The sequence below is a fragment of the Alligator mississippiensis genome, chromosome 12 (assembly GCF_030867095.1).
Source record: "Alligator mississippiensis isolate rAllMis1 chromosome 12, rAllMis1, whole genome shotgun sequence".
Taxonomy (NCBI): Eukaryota; Metazoa; Chordata; order Crocodylia; family Alligatoridae; genus Alligator; species Alligator mississippiensis.
In genome coordinates, this window is record NC_081835.1 from 8658731 (window position 1) to 8681586 (window position 22856).

Sequence of the window (22856 nt, forward strand, 5' to 3'; positions counted from 1 at the left end):
ATACACTTGAGAGATCCAAGGAAGGGTGGCATGTCCTCTACTACCGACAAGGCAACCATCCCCCCACAGGTATCAATATCACCATGGGGTAAAATTCCTTCTTGACCACATATATGGCAATTGGTCTGACCCTGAGTGAAGGGGAAATACTTACAGGTCTGTGGCTAGAAGGTAAGTTGGAAGCATCCCAGTTGAAACCCCCAGCCTTGGCTGCAAGAAACCTCTAATGCTTTTGAGGGAGGCGACCCCTTCCATCTGACACGCACAGTATCGGGAGGGGAAAAAAAGTTCCTACTTGGCCCCACTGGCAACCAGCAAAGTCTGAAAGCATGGGAAATACCCAAGAATTGGGGGAAATGTGCATCATTATTACAGCTGCTTGCGGATGTTAAAAAAACTCCAAAAATATTGCTTTATTTTAAGCTGGGCACGCTCCCTCGCAGAGCCCAGTGCGTGCCCAAAAGAGGCAGCGTGCTAATTGGACCTGACTAGCCCAATGTCTGTATAGATCAGGTGCTTTAGCAGAGCTTTTTCGGTGCTTTTATCTAATAGTCGATTGACTCAGTTTTAGATAAAAGCGCCAAAAAGCCCCGCTGAAGCACCTGATCTATACAGATGCTGCAGAGCTAAGTCAAAGTAACACGCTGGTGCTTCCCGTAAAGCATGGGTGGTTTTTTTTTTTAATGTCTGCAAACAACCCTTGTTCCAGAATAGAGAGTGCTATGTTTCCCTGTGTTTTACTATAGATTAAACACAAAATACATGCAGTTTTAAAGAGAATGCATAGCAGAGCTGGCAAGTGTAAACTGATTTACTTCTGAATGTTTGTTCTTGGGGGATTCCCTAAATATTTTGAGAGGCACACCGGTTTTTTTAAAGAAAATAAATGAATCATCAGCCTTTCCCTGGTGAAATGTCAAAACTATATTTTTCTCCTTTTAGCTATTTATATTGTACTGCCTGGTTATTATTAGTCCTTTGCGTCTAGTAGCATCTTGTACGGGGGGTGGTGGGAGTGGGTAGCTCACTGTTTTGGGCTACTCGCTGAGCTACCCCACCTCACCCCAGTAAAGCAGGCTAGGTGTCAAGTGTTTATAAAAAAGTGTCTTTTGCATCCAGACAGAGTTCATGATAAGTCTGCATGCAGTGAGCATGGCCCATTGTGAGACAGGAAAAGTATTGCCTCTTAAGTAACTCATTCAGCAGATGCAGTTTTGAAGTGAGAAGAGGCCTTGATGACTTAAAATCCCACAAATCCAGTTCAACCTCCTGGATGCTCACCAAATAATTCTAGGTGAAAACACAGATGGAAAGCCTATCTCCCCAACACTGAAACAAACCCACCTGAGGCCATAGAGGTTCATCTGGAACAATATCAGGCAAGTGTAATTTCTCATTAGTGTCAAATTTATTAACTGGGAAATGGGGAATTTAACACAAAAGTTGCCGTTCTAGAGCAGAGCACTGCTATATCTATCCCAGTATGCAATCTTCACTCATGACTAGTACCAGGTGCTTCGGAGAAAGAGACAACTAAAGAATAACTTTCATTAACTAACTGGTTGGTATCTAGAAGCATGAGTGTTTTTATCCCTTACACATTTTTCAGTTGTATCTAATGTACTTGAATATGCTCTCATTATAAATTTATATGGATATAAATGGATATTTAGGCAGTTGATAGTGATGGCTTAACTCCATATCAACTACTGCTGACTTTTAGAAGACAAAACCTAGCTGAAAAGTGAATGTTTCTATACATCCCAACTGCTAGTCTTTACTTAATGCTTATTGAAGTCCTGCCTTTAAGGCCAACTTGTAGCAATGAGTCCCACAGACAAATCAGACTTAAAAAAAAATATATATATATATTACATACATCAGTTTCTACTAGGCACATCTGCACGAGATACTGTAATGCCCAGTAGCCTATTCTACTGTGCATTAGCGCATCCTGGCAAAAGTGTGCTAATATGATAATGCATAGTAGAATTAGGCTCATTAATGCATGTCTAGACACACCCATTATTGCTTATCATTGTGCTATGACAAAAGATAAATAAAAGTGCTGGATAATCCTTTGTCCATAATTCATTATTTCATGTCATTCTATTATCTCATCTTATTTAGTTCTTCTCTAAACCATGCAGGACTAATCTTTTCAGTCTCTGTTAATATTGAAGTCTTCTCATGCTTCTAATCATTATAATCAGTCATTTCTCATCTGCCGCTATTTCAGCTATGCATTTGAGAAAAGGTGACCAGCACTTATCATGGCATTCAAAGTAAGGCCATTGCATCCGTTTTGATTTTCTATTCCATTCTGTACATGCCATAACACTTATTTGGACTGACTGCACACTAAGCAGATGTTATCATTCATCTGTCCACAGTGATACCCAAGTTTTTCCCCGAAATGATTGGAGGTACTGTTCAACAACACATTGTGTATGAGTAGTTCAGTTTTTTTCTTTTTCAATGGACAATTACCTTGGCATTTGTCAATACTTTCATCCGCTGCTGTTCAAGCCTGATCTGCCTGGCTTTATTAGGTGCAACCTGATGTTACCTGAATAATTGTGTGTCTTCTGAAAATGTGAATTATACCAGTTACATATTTTGCCAGATCATTAATACATACACCAAAGCAACCACAAGACCTTGGGTTGCCACCCTACTCTGAACCTTTAGCCGTGGTGAAAGTCAATCATGGACTCACTCCTCCCCCTATTCTTCTTCCTGTTTCCTAGACAGATTCTCATCAGGGCACAGCATTACTTGAGAGAGGTAGTTAGCCATGTTAGTCTGGAGTCAAGCAGAAAGCAGGGTAGCTTTGTATCTTTACTTCCCACATCACAAGTCCAGATTTGTTTCCTTCACAGATTTCCTACATTTTTGTTTACGTCCAAGTATTTCATGCTATATTTTGAAGTTGCAGTGCATGTCCATGCTACACTTCACTGCCAGTTTGCCTCTGCCTTGGGCCAAATTCTGCATTTTTTTATTTCTGTGAAACTGAAAGCAAAGCTGGCCCATTGACTTCAATGGAAGCTATACGCAGGTTTCTCATATCTCAGGGAAGAATTTTCTGCACAAGTATCTAGATTTGAAAATCCATCACTGCATAGATATCCTGACAAAAGAGTTTGCAGGTTATAAACAAGCTTTTAATAAGATCAAAACAAAACCATTATAATACCTTTCATTTTCGTGTAGCAGCTCACCTCCCTTCTTCCAGGAGCATTTTGCCTTAGGGGAAGCTTTTGGCTTGCATTCAAAATTAACTGTGCTGCCTATTTGAACCTGAATCAATTTCTTCATTGGGTTCTTGGAGAAATCTGGAGCAGAAGCTAAAACAGTGGGAATATCAACAGTGAAATAAAACTGGTTTAACTTTTACCAGGCATTTTATGATGTAGCACTTCCATGACATTTCTCAGCCTCTGAGCCACTTCTCAGCATTTCTAAGTGTTATTAGAAAGCACAAGTTTATTAGCTAATTCAAACTTCATTCATGAGGACCCGAAATGCCAAAATTTAAACTGCAAGAGGGAAGAACTCTTGTGGGTGATATCTTTTATTGCATGGCTGGGATAAACTCAGATAAGCTTTCAAATGCAGCACATTGTGCAAAGCCTGCTAGGCCATGCTTAACTTGAAGCATGTGCTAACAAGTCCCGCTGACTTCCTCTAGACTGAAACATGTAATTAAGTCCTGCTGATGTCAGTGGGATTTAAACACAGGCATCATTTGAAGGACATGCTCAAGTGCTTTTTTTTTTTTGAGTTCAGGGTTAAATAATTTGCCTATTAGAACTAAGGGAATCAATGCCAGAGCCTGGATAAGAACCCAAGGGATTTTTGACAACTAAGCCGGAGTCAGATCACCGTGTTTCATCAACTGTGTCAGATGCTTCAGAACGGACGGTAGAGTTATATTCTGTATTTGTTAACAGGTAAGTAAATGTGCATGACATCTAACCGTGTTAATCATGGAACCTTAAATGGAAATCCATATTTTTTAGAGGCCCTAGGATGAACGAGTTGTCTAGTGATTGACTCGTAACCTTATCAGCAGAAGGGAACTAGTTTGTGTTCTGAAAACACACCACTCTTTCTACAGACCCAGTTCCAATTACATTTCCCAAAGACTCTTTCCTGCATTATAAGGAAAATGAGTGAAAACATTTGAATTCGCAGAGCACTTTGTAAATTCAGTGTTAGCTCTAATAAGTGGTTGTCATTTGTTTTAAAAACAAGCACGCATTACCTGGACGACTAAATGGCAGACCCTTGTCCCCTCGATCAAGGAAGGTTGCACGTAAAATCATCTTATTGCTTTTAAATGACATTGCTCTCCAGGGGATGCTGGAGTCATGATGCAGAAGGTCAGTGCTACTGACTAATGTGCTGAGCCAATGTTGCTTCTAGATTGTGTGATTAGTTTTAATCTTTGGGCCTGCATCCAAGCCATTGTTTCTGCTCTTCCCCTAATTAATAATTTATCTCTGTGTCCATTTTTAAAGCAATGAATGATTGTACTGAATGCGCAGTGGGTTTTATTCCAACACATCCTCTTAAAGCAGGCACGTTAACTCTTCAGCATTGCAGCTAAGAACAAACATTGTGATAAAACACATTTCTTTTGTTGCGCGCATCTGGACAGGCTAAACATTTGAGATCATTAACATATTACTAGTAGCAATAGTAGAGGCACTTTTCTGTCCTTAGTAGAAAGGAAAAATAATCTTACCTACAACCTGGAGCTCGGCACTGGAAGAGATCACTCCATGTTTGTTTTCAGCTATGCATTGGTACGTGCCAGAATCTGTCAGATTTAGATTTGATATTATAAGTGCACCATTTTCAATTTGGATCCTTCCCTGGGTATTAAGAAAAATACCTTCAGTGACAGTGTACATGAAGTCTGACAGGAAATAAGAGGTTGAATTTATCTCTGTATAGAGGTCCCAATGGGGTTCTACATGAAACTTATGTAGAGCATGTGCTCTCTGCACAGGGGTGAAAATCTGTTGTAGATCTGAACCAGACACCAGATTTAAATCCTCTGCTACATGCTCCAGTTTGTCACCTGTGCTCTAACTAGCAAAACACGTCACTGCTCATCCCAGACATTCAAAAATCATAACTCAGGCTCATGCAGATCTTAAGTAGATATTTGAAAAGGCGGAGAACAATAACTCTAAGTCTTAAGGGGAAAGTTGCTTTATATTTTCAAAATTACCCTCTAATGCCTATGAGAAACGACTTCCTTAAAAATGCAACAGCTGAGGTTTTTAATAATCGTTATCCTCCAAGAGCTGGGGTTTTTCAAACCAAATATGGGACTTGTGATAAAATCATGAGAGTTAGAGGCACAGAAATTATGGAATCAACCTGCTCTAAATTTGCAATTTGCATTGGTTTCCAGTCTAAAAAGGACTTTTGTACAGAAAACTGGACACAGTGTCCCAGGTGAGCCCTACCAATGCTGAGCAGAGTAGATGAATCAGTTCCAGTGACTGGCCCACTTCATGCCTTTTAAAACGTCCCAGTGTGCTACTAGCTTCTTCTGCAACAGTATCATATTGGTGACTCATTTTAATCTTGCAATCTGCTTTAACCACCAGATCCCTTCCTAGAATACTTCAGCCTAGCCAACCATCCCCCATTTTGTATTTGTGCACGTGATTGTTCATTCCTAAACATAGTACTTTGTAGTTGTCCTGATTAAAATTCATCCTATTGATTTCAAATCATTTTTTCCAAATTATCAAGGTAATTTTGAATCCTAATGTTGTCCTTTGAAGTGTCAGCTACACACTCAACTTGATGTCAATAACTTCTCTACTTCTACTTGATATTCCCTTTCAAGGATCACACTGACCTTTTGGTCACAGCACTACAGTGATAGCTCATGGCTCATGATGATGCCAAGTCCTTCACTGCTTTCCAAGATGTAGTTTCTCACCCTGTAAGTATGGCCTACATTCTTTGTTCCCAAGTGTATTATCTTGCACTTAAGTGCGTCAAAACACTTCCTTGTTGGAATGTGACCATTAGATCCTTCATATCATTCTGTAAAGGTAACCTGTCATCCTATTTACGTCCCCACAAACTTGTCACATCTGTAAATGTAGGCAGCAAGTCTTTTATATCATCATCTAACTTGCTGATAAAAATGCTGAATAGTGTTGGACTAAGAACCAATTCTTGGGGGATCCCTTTATGGATCACTCACTGATGTTTTCCCATTAAAACTGCATTTTGCAATCTGTCTGTGAGTCAGTTTCTAATCTATACAGTGCGTGCCCTGTTAATTATACATAGTCAAATGTCTGGCCTGCAAGTTGTTCAATCAAGATGCCGTATGGTACTAAGTAACGTGCCCTAGGGAATGTATGAGAGCAGTAATCGTTTCAAAAAAGATAACAGTTTGCTTGACAAGATTTACTTTCCATGAAATCAGGTTGACTCATATTAATTATATGTTTAACCTCTTATTCTTTCTTAATAGAGTCCTGAATAGGCTGTTCCATGATTTTGCCCGAGATGGATTTCAATCCAATTTGTCTATTGTTCCCAAGGTCATCCCTATTACATGTCAGGATTATGTTGTCAGGCCTCCAAACCTTTGGAACTTCCTTGGTTTTCCAAGATTTTTTCCTAAGAGTTATTTGGCTAGATCCTTTAAAAATCCTGGCATTACTGTTTGGAAAAAAATGTATTTACTCTTTAATTTAAATATGCTGTTTCAAATCCTCTTTTGTCACAGATGGCAATTTTTCAGTGTACATCATCTGGGATAGCTACAGCTTCCTAATTTGATCCAAATACAAAAACATAAATATCTATTCAAGATTTCTGCCTCGCTGTTCATGACATGTATAAAAATGCTTTCTTACTGTATTTAACTATTGGACATTAATAGATCAAGTGTATTAAATTACATGCTACTTTTTATTTTTGCTATATTGATTTTTTCCATATCATTAGTAATGCTTTCATATCTCCTTTTAACTGTCTCTCTCCTTTTCTGGTAAAACAGTATTTTTTTTGTGAATTGTGGGTCTTTGAACATCCAGATGGATGTTATTGCATGTCCATAAGACATCTCACAGGCTCTTCTTGATAACCTCACTTAACTCATAATTAACAGGTAGCAATCATTATTGCATATGACTTCACTTTTAAAAAAATGGACATTACCTCTAATGCTAGAGGTTCTCCATTCTTCATCCACCTGTAGGATGGTTTGGGTTTCCCACTCGCCTTACAATCCCAATATAAGGTATCCTCCACTGCAGTTTCAACATCTTTTATAATCTGGACCCAGTGAGGTTTCGCTGCATGTAAAAAATACAACAAAAAAAACCCAACAAAACAGAACAAAACCCTGGAAGTTACTGGACACTTTAAGAACTACAGGGTTAATTTAGAGGTGACTGATTAGACTTCTCCATAGACTTGCTTGTAATAGCAAATATTCTGTTCAAGTTGTTTACTGAAACTAATATAATTTAACATCCTTTTTAGAAAAAATGATGTTAAAGACAAGAACGCAGAAAATAAACCCATCGCTAAGGCTACACTACTAAAAGAATGCAAGTTAAGTAAGGGTTAAACAATGCCACTTTCAAACTGAGGTCACAATAAGATCAAATACACAAATAAGGCATAGTAGTGGAATTACATGACCAATTTAGTCACAACATTACGGAATGTAATCAATGCTTACAAGGTCTACAACAAGAAATTTAAAGAGGCGATGGTCCAGTTGGTTTCAGTCTCCAATGAAAGGGTTTTCCCACAGCAGTCCAAATTAACTCTCAGCGGTGTATTTCAATGAATACAAATAATCATTAAATTCTGTAACTTCGTTGCAACTTGCCACAACCCCAAAAGCCAATTTTATTTTTAGATTTAGTTATTACATGTGTTGACAACCCTATTGCTATTTTCCTCAAACACAAACGCCTGCATTAACCCAACTCTCTGAATAGGCAGTTTCACATCTGTCATTTCTTATCATGTAGCTGACATTTTGGCTTCTCCGCACATTGTTTCAAGGCTAGGAACACACGTTTTCAAAGATTTCAAGGTAGACTTTGGGGGGGCTGTGAAAATTGAGGAGCTTATCCTGTGGTACCTCACCACATAGTATTTACAGGTACTTATACACACAGGTGCTTATGCACATTCAATGATACATTCACACCTAAAATCAATAAAAGCTCCCAGTCAGTAAAAACAAGTGACAAATGGAAAAGGAAAAATATGAGATACAAGACGTGCAAAGATTGGAATTCACCAGAGCCTGAATTTCCAAGGCTTAGAAACTCTTAACTGCAATTAGTAAGCTGTAGAGGTGTGCAAAGCAGGCCCTATTGGATTTAGATTTGACCTGAATTAGGGATAGTGATTCGATTAGTTGATTCAGATCACTGTCCCCGATTCAATTTGGCTGAATCCACATCTGAAGATTTGATGCTGATTCGGAGAATCAGTGATTCAGACATAGACACAGCTTTAAAAATTTTTGCTACATACCTTGAGGTACCAGGCGTGGCTCATAAACACTGCAATGCTGGGGCACAAGGAGTGTCCCACAGGAGCACGGGGAGGGGGTCCTCCACATGCTCAGCAGTGAACCCGATAGTGGACCTGAAGTACTTCTGATCCACTTCTGGGTCCGCTGGGGGAGCACACTGGGGGCCCCCTGCATCCCCCTGGCTCAGCGATCAGCTGCAGGGGGACCCTGGGTGCAGGGGGACCCAGACCCAGGAGGCACCAGACACTGAGCCAGGGGGATGCAGGCCTCTCCCTACCCCCCCGGTGTGCTCCTTGGCAGACCCAGAAGTGGACTGGAAGAGCTTCTATGGGACACTCCATGCACCCCAGCATGGCAGCATTCAAGAGCCACCTGCTACCCAGAGGTATATAGAAAAAACATTTTAACTGTGTCTGTGTATGAAACATCGAATCTTTCTGAATCTCTCTGAATTGGGCAAAATCGAATCAGGGACCGAAGCTTCGTACAGCCCTAATAAGCAGATGGTAATGTGGTTATGACACAATACCATGTGCTTCTTACGGTGTTGAGATACTGGTCATGGCTATTGTGCTAATGTGACTTCCTTTCTAGAGCTTATCAAGCTCATAGTACCAGAATGTCAATATTCCTGAGCTGGTTTATTGACCAGGAAGATGAAACATTGCCTCTTTACCTTCATCTTTATGGCTAATAATTCCATCTTGATCCTCTACATCTCTTGTGGGGTTTTTGGAAACACAATGTAGTTCAGTGATTCTCAGACCAAGCTTTGGACTAAACATCAGTTTGCAAAGTTGTGCTGAGACCAGTGGTTTTCTTGAAACAGCCACTGGCTTAACCACATCCTGTGTAAACCCCCAAGATGTTCAGAACAGGAAAAATTTGGGGAAAGTTTGACGAAAACTATTTTCATCTCCCCCCCTGACGTAAACAGTTGTGGGGAGCCATATGCTGCCATGTCCAGAAGGCGGCCTCACAAAGGTCTAAAAACATGACTAATCACTTAAGAAAAGACAGGAATTCATACTGAATCACACATCCTTCAGCATGTCTTGAAATAAATGTATGTAATTCATGATGGCTGTCATTTTTTTTCCTTTGCAAACAAGAGAATTGGGGAACCGGCAATTATAGGCCAATTGAGTGAAAACTTGGAACAACTTATCTCTTCAGTAGCTTTCCCTAAAAATCAGAAGGCTACTTTACCACTAATAATATTAATTCTATTTTAAACAAATAGTTTAATTTTATGCTAGGCTTGTATTCATATATGCTTTTTCTCTCTCTCAACAGGGAAGTCCTGGACTTTGTGAATAGAGATGAAAAGAGATGAATTTTAAGATGTTCTGCAATTACTATTTCTTTCCGAAGAAAAAAGAAGGCTTTCTGGAATCCAGCTCTCTTGCTCTTAAATTTCTGCTAGAACCCAAGTTTACAACATTAGTGTATAACACACTTGTCCACTCTAGCTTTGATTGACTGCTAAAGGGAAAAGGATGAATAATTTACCGTTGGAAGGTGGGTCTCAGTGATAAATCAGGAGCACTTCTGCTTTTAACATCTGAATGTATTCTCTTTTCCTGGATGACAGCTGCATTTTAAAAAGCAAAGTACCTCACGCTTTCCTCTGAGCTTCTAACACAGAAAATATAAAATGAATCACTTTCACCTTGTTAACCCAGCCTTGTAGAAAACCCATCATTACTGCATTCTTCAGCATAAAATAATGATGGACGGATCTCAAAAACATTCTAGCAATGCCAGGAAAGCAGCATCTCTCAAGGTAGTCACATATTTTCATATTTCCATGTTCGGGAATTTCCAGGTTGTTGGGAAAGAATGGAAAAGAATTGCCACCAGCTTTCTGAATGCTTACCAGAAAGTCAGAGTATAATGATGTTTCAAGCACCTAAATGAGCTCACTGTGTAAAACCCACTTTCAAAAGTGACTTGCTGCATGTCTGCATTGCAGTCAAAGGTGTGACTGTAGCTCATGCAGGCATACCCAAACTACTCCACTGTCTGGTAGTCATGCCCAGTGAAGTTTCAAGTGAAACTTTCTGAGGCTGTCTTGCAGATCAGCTCTGCAAAACAAGGGTTAGTGGCCAGACAGCCTTTCAAGATTATAAGATTCTTAGAGGAACAACCATGAAAGAAGGGGTTTACCAGTTAAACAAGCCAATGGTTGGGGATAGGAGCAAAGAAAAATAAGTAGTGTGTCTATGATGACAAACATACTCTCTACTCGCTGGGAGTTGGCTTAAACCAACCTGATCCAAATGAGTCACCCCCTCCTTGCCTATCACTCACAATATGAGTTTTCCTAGGATCCACTCTGTAGTGTACCCGGCACTCCTGTGCTTGGCTCTGGTTACGGTTAAAAGAGACAGGAAGTGTGGGAGGGTGCAGTGCTAGAAACGAGGAACAGGAAGCTGAGAGATTTGTGGCGGTGGATTTCCTGTTTGGAGCTGCAACACTCAGGTCAGTTTCAAACACATGGACAGGAGCACTACTGGAGACAAGCTTGACTTTGGACCCCGAAGATCAGCAGAGCCTGATACAAGAGATCTATCAGAAAGGTTTTCAAGGTAGGTGGTCAGCTGGAATGGCTTTGAGAATGGCGCCGAGCTCGACCCTTTGTAGCAGCATAGACATGCCCTGTGCATTTAAGCAGTGAAATTAAAGGAGAGTCCAAGCAAGTGAGAGATCAGAGAAAAATGCTTACAGGGAACAGAAGCAAGATCCACATTTAGCTCTGGTATCTCATCAGAAATCCTTTCATTGACCAGCCCCTTCAACACACTTTTCTTGTCCCTCTCTATCTGGGGCATCCCACAGAAAACACAAGAAGAGCTCACCTCTTCTTCAGAAAAAATTAAATACCTTGCTACATCCACTCTAATTTATTCACATCACGAAAGCTAAATTATTAAATTGAAGTTGCACAAAAAGCCACTTATGCCAAAGCTTCTGCATTATTTTCATGGCGTGTTTGTCCCACACATGTCAAGGGGGATGAAAGCTCATGCCTAGATGTCAGCATGGTTCCTGCACTTTGCATACCTAAATATTTATGCAACAACAGGCAACAGTACTTGCATTATTGATAGATCCATAGACGTGCGATATTTCACATCTGTTGTATAACCTCATTTGAACACACGCTTGTGAAGTAGGTTAACGCTTCAGTGGTTGAAGATAAAGAGTTCGTGACCTATTCAGTTCCACCAAAAGGGGAAAATGCGTCTGACCTATGAACTTGCACCCTCTGAGTTGGTCAGTCCTCACTGTGGGGCTTCCCCCACGGCAAGTAGGGGAAATCAGATCTTAGCTTAGCATCCAGCCCCAGCTTGGTACCGCCCCTCAAGAGAAACTGCCGAGAAATGCAATTTCCAAAGCTGAAAGTTACAAGTTACAGGAAAGCTTAAAAGTGCTATTCAACCCAGCCGTTTGCAGAAGAGCCCTGACATGATTTCCTGGAGGAAATCTTCCTTTTCAAAGTACTTAGCAAGCAAGCAGGAGCAAGGGAAGATCCCCCTGACACAACAAAATCCTCTGAGGAAGGGTAAGGCTGACTGACATGGAGGGCCCTGGAATGAAAACTCACAGGTAAGGTAGAATTTCCTTTTTTCAGTCTTTTCCATGTCAGGAAGCCATAACAGTAGAAAGCAGTAAATGATCCCTAGGGAAGGAGAGACCATTTGATTTACCCACGCGTGACTGAAAAAAGAATGTAAGGTTTTCCTAGGCACCCTTGTTGACATCCTCCCCCCTAGTGATCCAGCATCCAGGGGAAGGGTGTCATGCAATTATGCAGCGGTTGTGAAACTGTGGATGGAAGGCCACTTGGTAGAAGCTTGACATACTTCCTCAGAAGTGGAGCATGAACTCTTTTCACAGAGTGCCTATTCATGCGAGGAAACGCACCTGAGGCTTTGAATGCCTCTGCTATATACACCTTTATGTTCCTGAAAGCTCTGCTTACAGCAACTGGATACATGTTATTTCTTTAGGGGGGTTGGATTCATCAGAAAAAGACAACAGTACACCTTCCTACTATATAAGAAAAAACCAACGAGACCTTAGAAACGAGGCCTGGTTAAGTGACAGAATAACCACGTTTGCTGAAACCTTCACCAAGATTAATATTTAGCATGTTTCCAACTCCAAAACTTCTCTGGATAAAGGAGGGGCAAGCAGCCAATATATTTTCAACAAGACGGAAAGACCTACATAACATGAGCTGAAAGGTGATTTTGGTTCAGGGCTTGCAGCATACAGATTGCAATGCTCAGCACTACATACTGCCAGAGGACTGATAAGATCAGTTGTCTTCAGGAATCTAGTACATGACGGCGATGAGAGATTTTCCTGGGTTTCTTACAGTGCAATATGCCTGCAAGAGCTGACCTGTCTTTCCAATAAGTGTTAGTCCTGAGCCCCTTGATAAGAGGATTTTGTAAAAATGTTCAAATATCCTTTTCTTCAGCTGGTTTTGCCCTGCTGTATCCCTTGTACTACCAAGTGGTAGAGAGACAGCAGGTAATACATTGACATCATTATGAATTTCCTCCAGGCTAGCAAGGCTTGATCCCTTCCTTAGAGTAGTGACTGTAAGTCTCAACATGCCTCCTAGCTGATGGGTTAGGCAACAGTGCATTTCGGTTCATGACAGGTCTGTGTTGCACCGTGTTTTGTATGTATGTGTGCACTGGGAGTTTGAGGAGGTTATTTATAAGTGAATGTGGTCTGAAAACCAAGACCTGAGGATCAGTAAGGAAATTATTATTACTGTGGTTGTTCTTCTGCAATTTTCTTTATTGTCTTTGGTGTCAGTGGCAGTGGTAGAGAAGGGCTAAAGGAGGCCCTGGCAGCAATTACCAGGCAGGGGGCAGGGATGGAAATCAGCTGACTCTTATCACACACCTTCATGTTCCTTGCAACTCTGTATGCGATGGCCCCACTCTGTTGTCATGAAGCTAAAGGTAGAAAAACAGCTGGTATGGATGAAAGTCCTGCCAATGCTGTTGGTCCAGGTGTCAGGTGATAAGTTACAAGCACAAAGACCATACAACAATTCAAGAGGAAGTTAAGAACTCATAATTTGGGGGGTGTTTATGCTGTCCTGTAAAAAAAGATAGCAGCTCCCAGAATCTATAGCTATGACCACAGCTATCAAAATAAGTTTAGTTGTTTTTCTCTTCTGGTAAAACAAGTAAGCTTTGTTAGACCCCAACTCCATGGGGTACCCAACAACTAGGGAGACGACGATCCAATCGCCCATGAATCCTGTTACTCATTAGCCAGAGCAAGCAGGGAGCAAACGCTACTTGCACACATTGCTTGCAACAGCTTTGTTCAGAACGGAGACAGCTTCGGACAAAGGTCCCAAAAAAACAGCAAACTGGGGACCTGCACTGAACAATAGTTTTTTTCCCCAAATTTATACACTTTGGTTTAGGTTCATTAACATTCACTCCACCTCCATCCCTGTTTCACCACTTCTATCTCAAGCTCCTTCTCTGTTTACTGTTTGCTTCATTAACACGGAATTGCCTATGCATTTTATTCATTTATATGTCTTTTTGCTATGGGCACGTCTAAGACCTTGACTCCTTTTCTTCAGTCAATGGGCAGACTTTGACCAAAACCTGGAAGCTTCTTCACCAATCACCATTCACCTTTTTGCATATGTTCATTTTGGATCTTGTTACCCATTACGTGTTGTTTTTTCACATTCCAATCTGTTTTTGTCTCAGGTTGTACCGTCTCCACCTTTTTGGGCCCCTGTACCTTATCTCGTTCCTAACTGTAGCTAGTTCACAGCACACAGACTTATTTGCTGCTTTTTCCAGAAAAATGGTTAACGCAATTAAGATGGTTACTTAACAAGAGCACTGATAAGCAAAATCTTATATAAAAGCTATACATCTCACAACAATACTATTATATGGTTAAAAACTACTTGCCTAAGCATTTGCAAAGTTACTTATATATATAAATAAAAGTAACTTTGCGAAGTCACTTCATACTTTAAGTTGCTGACTGCAAGGCAGAATGATATATATATATAGAGAGAGAAAGATAGATCTCTATATATCTATGTCTCTCCCTATATATCTCTATGCTCTATATAGAGAGATGTATATATATCGTTCTGCCTTGTGGTCAGCAGCTTTGCTGAGATACAGATTAAAGCCTTGTTCCAGCTGTAGGTCCAATGCTGCCCCAAAATCCACATAGAGTTACTCTAACAAGCTTGGGCTACTATCTGCTGATATCTCTACCCCTACATTCAAAAGTCCCTCAAAAACTTCACAAATTGCCTTCAATACCTGTGACAGCTCTTAAAATTTGTTTTATTGAGGAAATCATTAGTAAATATAAAAGTACGCACTATGTATCAATAGCAAGGCAATTAAGTCATTTGACAACACTGATGATTAAGCTTCTCATTGATCAAACAGCAACTCACTGATGTTAATTTACATATTTACTGGTATATTTTTGTAATGAATATTTTGAAGAAATCTCCATGAACAGGATAGATTTACACTGTGTAAAAAGGTGCTATTATTGTAGAGAGTATATAGCACAAGACTGCCCTAGCAATGGTCTATGTAAATGTATAAATACATATGTAAGCTATATAAATGTAATCATTTCACTTCTCATTTGGAAATGTTTCCATTTTTCCAAACATATTCACTGAGCTTTTCTTTTTCAGGTATAGCTTTATAGCATGGGTGACTCAAAGTGAACTTGTGAGGGCAAATTATTTACATGTGCCATGGTTAAATAATATAGTAAGCCAATGTCTGATCTAAGTTTTCAATTGTTAGGATACGCTGAATGCCAACAGAGAGGAAACAGATATTAAAATAAATGTTAGAACTGCAGGGAGGAAAACAAGTTGTTGGTATGATGTTGGATTGTTCCTTAATAAACTCCTTTAGGACAGGAATAATTAAGAGGATTAATAGGATCCTAGTGATATTATGAAAAAGTCAAGAATATTTGTTTTAGAATATCTCTTTTAATTAACTGCAGAAATGTGTTGAGAGTAATAATTAAGGATCTGGAGATAAATGAAAACAGTAAGACCTGCTCTATTATTTATACAGTGGCACTGGTATGTGGTCATATTTTAACAGGCATCAGAAAATAGGGTTAGTATTTTTAGCATTTACTAGTAAAATGGGGGCTGGGGTGGCACAGGCACTAAGGCACAGGGTTGACAGTCCAGAGGTCACAAATTCAAGGCCACAGCAGAACGGCCGCAGCCTGTCAGATGCCAAACAAAACCTGCAAATTCTGCTAAATGCCTTGTCGCAAGGGCATGAAAAAGGGACAGGTAAAACAGGTCCAAAATCAGGGGGGAAAAAAGAGCACAAGCTTAAAGTACCTGTCCTGTCCCATTCAGCAAACCACCTACGCAAGTGATAAAGTTCTTCTTCAAGTACAGTTGGGAGTTGATGTGAATTTAATACGTGTTTAAAGTTAATCCCACGATTCAGTGCTTTGATGAATCATGGCTGCTGGGGGCTGGAAAAGGAATCATTTTAATTAACAGAATTGTTTTTCTGGGTTTTTTTTGGTTGTTGTTAAAAGGGACAATTAAAAGGGAAAAAAAACCAAAACCTGTTATGGTCAACCAAACTGTTTTGCCCCCCGCTATGTTTTCAATTAGTTCAGCAAATGAAAAAGTAATTATTTTCTTCATGGTAGCAAAACAGAGGGAAAGGAGAAAAATGCCACCCAGGAAGAAAATACAGATTTTTCATTTGCTTAGTGTATTTGAAGCATCTCAGACTCCTTCCAACGGTACCTCTAACCACCAGCCAGCCCTCTCTGGCACTTCTTCACATACTCCAATAATCTTTTATCAGCATTGGAGCTTTCTAGCTGGCTGATTTGATTTGAAGTCTTTTGTATAGTGAATTAATTTTCCCAAAATTTCTTATTCACTGCTTCCCAGAATAACTTCTTCTGGAACTCCAGAAACACTGACATTTTCCTGGAAGATTGATTTGCATATACTGTAAGATTATATTGTTGTCCCAGACAAAATTCTCAGCTGTGATAGTACACTTGGTGACAAGTTAATATTAGAGGCACATGGAGATATCATCTTCAATTATAGCAGAGTATTAATCTACAAACAGAGGAAACATTCCCCCAGTTTGTGCAAAGAAAAAACCATAAATACACTTTCCTAAATAGAGGCTGTTGGGAGGTGACATTCATAAGCAGAGCTGATAACAAATTAAGAAAGATTAGGTGGGTCTACTTAATTCTGTGGTATGGATTTCACTAAACGGAACAAAAAACCAGACCTGTCTAGCACAACCAATGTGTATATGGTTGTTATTTTTGGATTAAACTATCATAATAGGCATAAGCCTATCTGCAGCCCTGCATCTGAATGCTCACAGCTTGTACAGAATTCAAATTCCCCCAGAAACGGACACTGCAATGAACATTTAGTTAGAAAATTGCTTTTTCTTACATTAAATCAAAAATTCACAAAAATGTGAGCAGTAGCCCTCTATGGACTCTGTCAATGAACAAGCATCTGGGGAAAAAAAAGTTTTTTCCAACTTTCCTCCATATTTACACGCTGTCCTTGTATACTGAACTTTTTGTATCTTTGTTAAAATAATTCTATAGGAAAGCCAGCGTTTCACAGCAGAGAATGAAATATTCTTTAAATTGCCATTTACCTGAAGAAAATGACATTTCCTGAGATTTGACTTTTATGAAAATTGTCAATTACCAGCATCCTGGCAAATCACTCCAGCTTTAGGACGACACCGATATACATTCATGCATTGCTGATATTCAATCGGCTCAATAGTGTTAAGTGCACAAGAGACACTTGTTATTCTCTAGCTATCAAATACCACAGTTCTTCACTTCCAGGGTTAGATTACATTTCCTCAACTTTACTTATCTTAAAGTTACATATGACACAAAGCAGCACAAACCCAAAGGTCCTGGCAATACTTCGGTATCTGTTTTTTAAACACCGATAGGATGGAATTTGATTTCTCCTGACTTTATAATCCCAAAGGATTTCCACCGCCATGTCCAAACCAACCCATTTAATTACCTGGAAACATGATATCACATAATAGAGAAAATAGTGGTGGTCATTGGGAACCTATGACTTATGCATCAATGACTGAGAAGAATGTGTGTTTTAGGTAATTATCTATTTTGCTATAATAACCATTTTTTAAAAATACAGTTCTCTTTTTTTAATTCAGTTTTTCTCATACCATTTCCAGCTTGAATAGGCTCTGTTCTTAGAATGAGAAGGTCCTTCTCATTATTTAAACCTTTAAAATATTTATTGCCCCTAGAGAAGAGAAAAAAGTGTCTGTTTAAGCATAGCCTTCAGAACCGAGTTTGGACATCTTTTCCCTCCTTCTCTGCGAGCAGACAGAAGGGCTGTGAGCAAATACTCTATAGCATTATGTTAAAATGTGCACCCACAGCCTGCCATAAGCAAATCACACTCTTATGTTGTAATGGTAAAAGCTTCTTACCATAATATGTGAGACGTCCTCTGGCAATGTTTTTCCCTCTTGAGTTTTCGGTAATACACTCATAAAGCCCTGCATCTTCCTGCTGGAAATTGGGGATTTCAATCATGCCATTAGATTTCCTCAGTTTTACTTTACTTGGAAATGGCAGGCCATCAGTCCTTCTCCAGTTTATCTGAGGCACAGGGCTTAAAAAAAAAAAGAAAAGAAATCATGGGATTATGCACTGTTTGTAATGGCTGGTAGAATACTGTAGTAAATGATTTGTAAATATGTGACCTTTTCCCATTGATTATTACTTATGGCATCAAATTATTCAGTACTCATGAGTGAAAGACCTCTGTTTCTGCCTGCAATGGTGTTTCAACACTTTGCCCTTAATTGTCATTGGATAAAATGGATACACAGCAGCAGGACAGCTTCTACCCCATTGGGAGAAGGTGGAACAACTCAGGGCCCCCTCCCCTGCAGGGCAGTGCCCATCTCTTTGTTTTACTCTTATCCTCCTCCCCCCCATATCTTCCCCTTTGGCTGCCCAATAAGCTAGTTTTAGCAGCAGGCATGGAGGGAGCTCTTGGCTCCCTTGTAGGCAGTGACCTTTGTTCAGGATACTTCACTGGGAAGTGGGTAAGACCCAAGACCCTTTCAGGGGGGCGAAGGGGAAGATAAGACAGAGGGCATAATTTGGGTCTTCTCCTTCCTAGCCAAGTGCCCTAACCACTAGGCTACTGGCTTAATAGCTAGGAGAGTCCGCCTGTCCCTCCATTTTGACACTTACACAGTATTAGGTGTCATTTTAGGGGAATGGAATCAAAATGGGTATAAGTGACTCCAAATACTACTAACATGGCTAACTCAGCTATGTAAGCGCTCCAGGTAGAGTTGGGTAACTTTTAGCCAAAAAAAATTCTTTGTACACCTGGTCTCCTATGTATGCATGGAAGCGAGTGCCTTGCCCACTCCTATGATCCAGATTGGTTTTGAGGCACAAACTCAATACTTAACTCTTGATTCAGATTGCTTAAGCGAGCTCAGAGCCTGTTAGGCAGTTGTTTGATGCTAAGAGCATGCACGCAGATCAACAGAAAACCGAAGTCATGGTGGTGATAGTGGCCAGCACTATTTATGTTTGTGCATCAATGAATGTTGAATGTAAAATGCATAAATAGTTCTGGCAGTTGGGGCTACATGTAACTCAAGACTCCCTTCCAGTGGAGTGCCACAACTTCTAGGTCACAAAGTCACACTCCTTCTCATTTGTTCACCTTCTGGCCTCATAAATTCTTCCCAGTTGGCCAACCTTCCCAGAAGGGGCGGTGGGGACTCCGTCACTCAACCTAATGTAGAGCTAGGTGGTCATGGCACTGCCCTGGAACATGGGAGATGTGTATGTGTTTAATTCCCCTCAAAGTGAGGAGAGCCTTGAAACCAGGCGTTGTACATAGAGGGTGCACCTACACGAGATGCTTGCCATGCAGTGGCCTAATAGCACTGTGCATGCCAGTCAAAACCTGTGCTAATATACTACTGAGAGATCTTATTGGGCTACTGTGCAGTGTCACAAAAAATCTCCATGCAACAACACTCCTGAGCAGAAACTGTAGTTACTGCACATTTAGTTACTGCTTCATTAAGTACTAAACTGAATGCGCAGCAACTACTGTGCATTAATGAACATGTAGACATGCCCACACAGTAGCAACAGATTAAGTTCAATGTCCCATTGTAATGATTTAGTTCAAGATACCTTGCAGTCGCATTTAAATTGTGGTATTGCCTGCATGCATTTTGAATAAAAAACACCATTTTTTTAATTGCCTTATGTCAACAACTGTGAGGGCCAAATAGGAACAGCAAACAAATGATGCCCAGAAGGATTATGGTACCTCCTCACCTGCTGTCTGATTTAACTGTGGCATTCCTAATGACTGCAAGGTTAATGAAGCACGCAAGGACTTACTTTCCCAGGGCAAAGCATTCCAGTTTCACCGTTGAACCTTTAGCTGCAGGCAGTGTCTCAGGAAACTGAACTTCTATTTTAGGTTCATATTCACCCATCACACCTGTTTATTACAATAAAGGAAAAAAGCCAGTAATTTTTATTGGTATTGCTCTTCCGCCATTTTCAGCATTACATCAAGTTTGGTTCAAAGTAGCCACACATCCAATGCACACTGCTTAAAAAAACAACAACTGAGGAGCCAATGCATGCTTCCAATGACCCATGGGAAAAAATTCTGTAGGTGTACTGTAGTTTATAGTCAGCACAAATTGTTTGATTAGTAACTACTATTCTTAAATATGGTGACATTGCATCATGGGCAACAAACATGTATTGACCAGCAGCTCTATAAGCACAGTTGAAGTTAGCAGTTTTAATGAGAAACACTAGAAGAACAAAGTCCTACCATCAGTGCGCAGCACCAGAGGAGTCGGGGAACCAAGCACCCTGCTGTTCGTTACGGTGCTGGTCACCACGCAGGTGTAATTTCCTACATCTGAGGGCTCCACTTTGGCTATGTAGAGATGCCCCGTCTCTTGGGACACAAATCGTCGACTGTCCTCTTGCACAAACGATGGATATTCATTGAAGATCCATGCAAACGACAGTACTAAGGTGTGTTAGAAAAAGAAATTGGTAAGCAGGATCATCAAGGCACTAAGTGACTTTTATCATTTCTATAAAACTAAAAGGCTGTTATAAAGAGCCTCACAACTTATTGTCCATCACCACAAATATTTCTATGCCTGGATGTAGGGTAGAGTCTTAATATAATTATTTACACTTCAGTTTAGACTAACTATATATATATATATATATATATATATATATACACACACACACACACACACACACACACACACACACACATATATGTGGGCATGTCTACATGTCACACACACACACATTATATATATGTGGGCATGTCTACATGTCACACACACACACACACACACACACACATTATTAGCCTGTTCATCGTCATATATATATTAGCCTGTTCGTCATCTATTAACTGCTATTAACTGCTTTAGGTACATTGTGTATGAACTGGTACTATGAACTACTCCATGACTGTAAATGCTTTTACAACTGGAGGCTCATATGATGTTTCTCCCTTAGCTTTTGGTGAACTCTGAGTACCAGGAATATACACACTTACAAAGAGAAGTAAAGGGGATTCAGCATAAGCATATACATTTAGGAAAAAAATATATAAGTATCTACATATTTAAATAATGCTGGAGAACAAGTGTTTTAAGAGCAGCTGATTTCTCCTGTTAGTCTTTGCTTCTCAATGACCTGGAATGTATGGAAGGAGAAATAGCGATCACGAGAAAAAAAGAAACAAAAACAGCTCAACAGTGGAAATATTGTTCATTCGGTAACATACAAAACATAGGCCAGATACTTAACAAAAGTAAATTGGCATTGTTTTATGCAAATAAAAAAAAATGTTAATTTACATTAGCTAAAAATCTGACCCAACTACCTCTTAACTAGAGAATACCCACTTGTTGAATAGGCAAGACAGAGGGCTGGTAGAGCTGGAAGTTTGAAAAGACTTTTTTTTTTTATACCAAGGTGCACAAATTTGATGTGGAATTGCCCACATTTTTAGAGTAACTTTAAAGATGAGCTGCATTTTAAGGAATAAATTTAAACCCAAGATTAGATCTGACAAAAATTACAATTACAATGTAATTCACTTTTACCGATCACTACTCATAGAGAACAGGCAGCTGTGTAAGAAATTTCACTGTGCAGAAGCTATTTTCCTATGTGAGCTGCTGTGCTTGCCTTTCACCCATATCCATCAGAATCAGAAAAGGAATTATTTTTTTTAATGATGTTCCAGGCAAGAAATAGTTTTTTACCCTCCTGAATGCTGCTCACCTTTTTTTTTTTTTTTTTTAAATGGACAGCTTCTGTAAGTGCTAATTAGAGTCAATTATAGTTTGATTGACCTGTCTTGGTATTAAAATATCTTGCAGCGTTTTCTTTGCTCTTTCAAAATGGAAATTATCCCCTTCTGCACATGTCAATTTGGAAGGCCATAGCTGTGGAGAAAGTTAGAATGGGAATTTTATATAATCCTGATTTTGAGGACGTGCACAAGAAAACAGGGAATCCACAGCACAATGTCACAACATTTAAGACGATGTGCATGGGAAAACTTGCAATAAAAGAAGTGATTAATATATTTATAGACTGATTAATTCAAAGGCAACATCAAACTATGGAAACGTCATAATTAAGTTAAATGTCTTTTATTACTGTTTAAACTCCTTTCATTAGCAAAGTCATAGCAAACATTAACAGCACCACCTTTGCTTTGTGTTGAGTCTAAATTTGTTTGCAAACATTTGGCCTGTGTTATATTGGGATGTGTTTGTTACTGGAAATATGTAGCCAAGAGTCCGAAAAAACCCTTTAGTCTCTTTAGACAATACAAAAGTTTGTTTAAGAGCTTTCTCTTTTTCAGCACAGTCCTGCTGTGTGAAATTAAACCGATATATTTGTTTTAGTTTTCCTAAATGGGCACACTTATGCCAGTATAAATGTCCTCGCAGTAAGGTTTATACTGCTATAACTCTATTAGTATATCCGGTCAAACTTTTCTATATAGCCGAATTCAAAAGACAAAGATACCATTTATTTTAAAGGGAGCATTACTGGATGAAATCCTATGAAGTGTGGCATGGAAGCAGTCAGATTAGATATGTATATATTCAAAGTACAAACTAGCCTA

The 22856-nt window shown here is 39.6% G+C and overlaps 1 protein-coding gene and 1 long non-coding RNA gene across 3 annotated transcripts in view; one reads left to right on the forward strand and one right to left on the reverse strand.

Moving 5' to 3' along the window:
• LOC109286211 (uncharacterized) overlaps positions 1 to 14521 on the forward strand; it is a 357845-nt gene extending 343324 nt beyond the window's left edge. Inside the window, exon 4 of the long non-coding RNA XR_002094177.2 lies at positions 9848 to 14521. This is a non-coding gene — a long non-coding RNA (uncharacterized LOC109286211). The remainder of the gene's footprint in view (positions 1 to 9847) is intronic.
• The window catches only part of CNTN3 (contactin 3), a 232427-nt gene that overhangs the window by 40168 nt on the left and 169403 nt on the right, over positions 1 to 22856 (reverse strand). For both annotated transcript variants that reach the window (XM_019499647.2, XM_019499646.2), the window contains exons 4-9: positions 20511 to 20714; positions 20063 to 20165; positions 18106 to 18290; positions 7210 to 7346; positions 4754 to 4883; positions 3200 to 3350 (exon numbers count right to left, since the gene is read on the reverse strand). In XM_019499647.2, coding sequence (XP_019355192.2) covers positions 3200 to 3350; positions 4754 to 4883; positions 7210 to 7346; positions 18106 to 18290; positions 20063 to 20165; positions 20511 to 20714 — 910 coding nt within the window. The remainder of the gene's footprint in view (positions 1 to 3199; positions 3351 to 4753; positions 4884 to 7209; positions 7347 to 18105; positions 18291 to 20062; positions 20166 to 20510; positions 20715 to 22856) is intronic.